The 4,969-nt window shown below is 31.3% G+C and overlaps 1 protein-coding gene across 7 annotated transcripts in view; it reads right to left on the reverse strand.

The window, feature by feature from the left end:
* Glg1 (Golgi apparatus protein 1) overlaps nt 1–3,895 on the reverse strand; it is a 39,985-nt gene extending 36,090 nt beyond the window's left edge. For all 7 annotated transcript variants that reach the window (XR_013879867.1, XR_013879866.1, XR_013879865.1 and 4 more), the window contains exons 1-6: nt 3,800–3,895; nt 2,746–2,790; nt 2,261–2,379; nt 1,820–1,891; nt 926–1,029; nt 143–222 (exon numbers count right to left, since the gene is read on the reverse strand). Coding sequence is in view for 1 of the 7 variants with exons in the window: in XM_080161621.1 (XP_080017747.1) it covers nt 143–222; nt 926–1,029; nt 1,820–1,891; nt 2,261–2,379; nt 2,746–2,767 (397 nt within the window). In the remaining 6 variants the exon portion in view is untranslated. The remainder of the gene's footprint in view (nt 1–142; nt 223–925; nt 1,030–1,819; nt 1,892–2,260; nt 2,380–2,745; nt 2,791–3,799) is intronic.
* Between the last annotated feature and the right edge of the window lie 1,074 nt (nt 3,896–4,969).

Raw genomic sequence — 4,969 nt, forward strand, 5'->3', positions numbered from 1 at the left:
TTTTAAAGAATTAAATTGATTGTTAAGCTGGCCTCTAACACGTAAGATGTATGAGAGAACAACAAAGAAATGGCTTATTTGTGATTAATAGAAGTTACTATTTATTAAAAATAAATAATAAAGCAAATTACAAGAGTTATACCTGGATTTCTAGTGGCATGTTTATTCTGAACAAGACAGGATACAAAGTGTGCTGGTGATATTCTATCTGTCTCACACATTCTTAACATAACAAGATATTAGAGTCTAGTGTAGATCACGGTAAAATGTTCCTGGTAACGATTATCTCCAAATATTTAGGAACTTATGGAAGCTACTAACGGTCAAACGGTGGAACGTTAAGATAAATTATGCTCACACAAAATTTTAACCGACAAAAGAAGGCCTACAAATAATCTGGAATAGTCATAACTAAAAAATTCACAGTTATTTCGAAGTGATAGGTATATAAATACACGAAAAAAAACTTTTTTTTGTGTTTTTTATTTAGTAAGGCTTTTCCAGTGCATCATTGTATCTTGGCTATTCCAGATTATTTATCAGCCTTTTTATGACGCTGAACACAGTGTGCGGGCAGGCCGTTTGGCAGCTAGCAGCCGTTGAATTTCATAGATTTTTTTGAGATAATCGTTACCAGGAACATCTGTATATTATTGTATAAGGTTAGGTAGATAGTATTTATCTAATCGACCAAATAACAATACAAAACTCCCTCATTTGCATTTTAAAAAATCCCGAACGTATCTTAAACTCATGTAACTCTTTATCGTCAAAGCCTTTTGTTTTTTGAGTTACGGTTAAAATAAATTGAGCTATCAACTCATTCTGCCCCCCTCCATTTAAATCTCTATTTTGATTGACAATTTTAGTTTACAATTAGAAGTAATTAACACAGAAACTTAGTTATTCAACTAGAAAAACAAACCTTAATTCATTAATCTCATCTGTACACATTTTACTAGCCTTCATTAGAAATCCCTCTTGGGATGTCATATTAAGCTTCACCTCCCACAGAAGGCTATCACATTCCTACAGAAATGTATTTAAAAGTAAGATTATAAAAGAATTAAACAAAAAGAATCTAAAGATAATAGGGATGCGGAGCTATCAGGGGATAGAAAATATTTTTTTTATATCCTGATTAGGTAAACTTAATGTTTAAATTTTATAATTTGGAAACCCTTCAAAGTGTACAAGTCCATTTTTCTCAAAAAAATAAACTCTTAAAAACTTAATATAGTTTTGCTTAATTTTAGGTAGGAGCCAGAGTCCATAGCCGTTATTCTTAGAGGCGGCTCCGCGGAGCCGCAACAAAATCAAACGGCTACGCATCCCTGAAAGATATTTTAAAAGGGTCATGGCCTGTCAGTATATAGTGTGCATTTATATCTAGAGAAAAGAAAGGAATCCAAAATCCAAAAGAAGAAATTCAACAAAAAAGCCTTTAAGAATTTTTTATGTTTTGATTGAATAGCTAGCCAGTTTCTTAAGGGTTAAATCTAATGGAGAAATATGGTAATCTTTTGTTTTACGTGATGATTTTCAGTAAACGACAGGTGGCCCAGATGGACTAGACATAGCCTTAGAGAGGGAATTACTGTTACATTACAAAAATATCAAAGTTACTTTATCTATTGCTACGCCCATAAAACAAATCTACGGGTGATTTCTCTTGGGAGGGTGGTGGTACCCTCCCCCATATTAGTCACAAACCTTTCCGGGACCTATGAGAAGCTACCCTGTAAAGGAGAACCACACCGGTTTAGCGGTTAGCGTGATCCTTTGGTACAAACAGACATTATCATAAGGATTGTTTTACCTTTGATAATTGAGTATCACCAGGAGGGTTCTGTAAACATGCTAACACAGACCAAAAATCTTCGGGTTTACCCTACAAAAAATGTAATGTAGGTATGACTTTCTGGGGCAAAATGGAAAGAAGTTGGTCCGTCCGTATGTCCCTTAAGATCCTGCTAAACTCTGGCCAGATTGTTGCGATTTTGTAAAGGCAAAGTATTCAACAACGCATTCCGCCTAAAAGTTGAAATTTGTACTATTTTAGTGTCTTGATTTCTAAAGTGATTTAGTATTACCTTCATTAATGTAAATTATACTGTTACTCAATGTTTAAAACTAATAGTGTTCAATCTTTTCATATACAATAGGAGTAATTTTATTATTATCAATGAGGATCTAGGTATATTTATCGCCCATTGTCTTATCCCATAAGATCCCTGCACATAGCATACTTGTTTCTTACCCTTTGCATCTGAGAAACAGTACAAGTATCTCTGATAGTCAGATAATCCTGCCTGCAGGCCCCACTTTCTCCCAGGCTTTCCATTGTGGTAACATACTTGGTCAACAAAGAAAATGTAACTAAAATTAGAACAAAAATAAAGACGTTTGATAAACGCTAAAATGGAAATAAATTCAATATTTAACTTTACTTTGAATGTTTTTTATCAAGAATGACAACATCCATAAAAGCAAAGATCTTAAACATAAAGACAAACGAACATCAACACTAGTAGAGTGTCAGAACTGAATACCTAAGCAAAATTATAAATGTAAAAGAATTAACAAAATTGAAAAAAATTGGTGTAGAAAATTAAAATTAAGGAAATATACCTACCATATTTCAACTATACAAATTGAAATTAAAAGAGAGGGATAGGGGGAAAGAAATTCAACTAGGTTGAAAAATATACACCCCTGCTTAATAGCAAATGATAATAAACATACCTATAGTGATAAATCCCTTCATCGTGAAAACACAGCCTATTTTACCTACAATAAACATTATATTACTATCAATAAAAAATAATCAATCAAGTGATCGACGAATAATTCTAAATAGATTTTATAGACTCTGCAGATGTCAGCTAGCTGTTATTAAATTGACGATCCTTGTGTCTTAAAAAGCAAGTCTGATGTTTAATACTAAAATATTAATACCCAGTATCTATTGCAATCTAAACATCCAAGCTAATTGATAGTTATATAGTCTTCTACAACAATAATTCTTTTGGATATTTTATGTCATATTGTCAGCGTTGTGGAGCCAGAACCGCCATATTTAGCTGGAGTCGTTATTTTTTTTAAAAAACGGCTCCGGCTCCGGGTTAACTAAAATAAGAGATTTTTTATATTAATTATAATTGGTGACTCTGTTCTGTCGTGTGCAAATGCCCCTTTTAAGTTTTTCAAGTCAATATTTATAAAAAATTAACTTATAAAACCTTCAAAATCAGTGTTTTGGAGCCGAAGCCGCCATATTTTGCTGGAGCCGTAATTTTCGTTAAAAAACGGCTCCGGCTCCGGACTAGATAAATAAAGAGATTTTTTATAAATTATAATTTGGTAACTCTGTTTTGTCATGTGCAAATGCCCTTTTTAAGTTTTTCAAGTCCACTTTTATCAAAAATTGAACTTTTAAACCTTCAAAAGTCAAAAATAAAAATATTTTTTTTTATGGGGAAAAAATATTTGTCGAGTTTTTCTTGATTTTAGGTTTGAGCCAGAGCCGTATTTCCAGATACGAATCCGCAGAGCCGGAGCCGCACCAAAATCAAACGGCTCCGCAACGCTGCATATTGTGTTTACTTTTTAGAATGTTTATTGTTTTGAATATGAATATAAGTATCAACAAAAGGCAAAAAATTATGGTATTTACACGGTCTACAGTACTAATTTGATACAATTAGGCCTTCTTGAAACCTATAAATGTATAAAAAAAATTAGAAACGGTTTTTTACCAGATCTGTATCATATTTCATGTTACCCATTTTCAACTCACCTTTTTGTGCTGTAAGTCTGAAACTCAGGTTAACAACATTGGAACTCAATTCTATGAGAATAATTACTTAAATATAAATTTAATTCTGAAATAAAAAAAAATATTTTATTGTATATAGATGAGATCTTATAACATCTAATTAACACTATATAAGAGATGAAAAAAGTTTAAAATTAATTTACAAAGTATCGATCATTTATAATTTTAGGCAGCTAAATATATATCTGTAAATTACAGAGATCTTAAGTAAGTTAAGTACCCACAGTTTTAAAGCTAACTATTGAGAAAACGAATTCAAAAGACTTTAGGCACCATACAGTGTACACTACTCTTCCTCCCCGGTAACACTAGAAATATAAATGTATAAAAGTAGCTAGTTTGAAATTTATCACCCAAAAGCAGCAGGCTGCCCAAAAGTGTAATTTACATTTTTAAAGGCGTCTAGAACTAAATATATTGTAAATTACAATTATTTCAAAATATTAAAAGCTAATATATGTGCCCGTCGTACAACTTACTGTAATAAGAACTTAGATTTTTATTATGAAATAACAGGATTGTTTGTCTCAGTGTAATGTACGTTTAATTATGTCCGGCCTCAATTTTAAAATCCCGAAAACGGCTGAACCAATCGTTTTACAATTTTGAGGGAAATTAAAATTGGTCCATAGAAGGTTTTAGTTTATTAGTTATGTATGAATTAATTGCGTTTTATAATTTCTTACTGTGTTAAAATCGTACAATCTGTTCAAAGCTTTGCGTACAATTTACAAATTAAGGCGACGTCAAAATGCGCAAATGCCGCTAAATAGTTTTATTCCATAAAAGTCGTCTTTCTAAATTTTTCTATATAAGGATTCGGAATAATATAATAATTGAAAATAAGGAAAGTCAAAAAGTTTGATCAATAAATAAATATGTTAGATCTTATAAACATAATTTTCATGTCAGCAATTAAATTATTCTAATGTTTTCAATGAGGTTATTGTAGTTATATGATGTTTACATATTTTTCTTGTACAAAGTGCCCAACAAAGTGCCCATGTTTATCTTTTTTTTTGACAAAGATTTGTTACTAAGATATATGTTTTGTGGATGTAACAGTTTTGTTATCTTAACAACTATTAGACATAATTGTCCTTGTTTAATGGTTATTTTTATTGTAGAATT

Source organism: Acartia tonsa, chromosome 5 (genome assembly GCF_053477335.1).
Source record: "Acartia tonsa isolate MP-2025a chromosome 5, ASM5347733v1, whole genome shotgun sequence".
Classification (NCBI taxonomy): Eukaryota; Metazoa; Arthropoda; class Copepoda; order Calanoida; family Acartiidae; genus Acartia; species Acartia tonsa.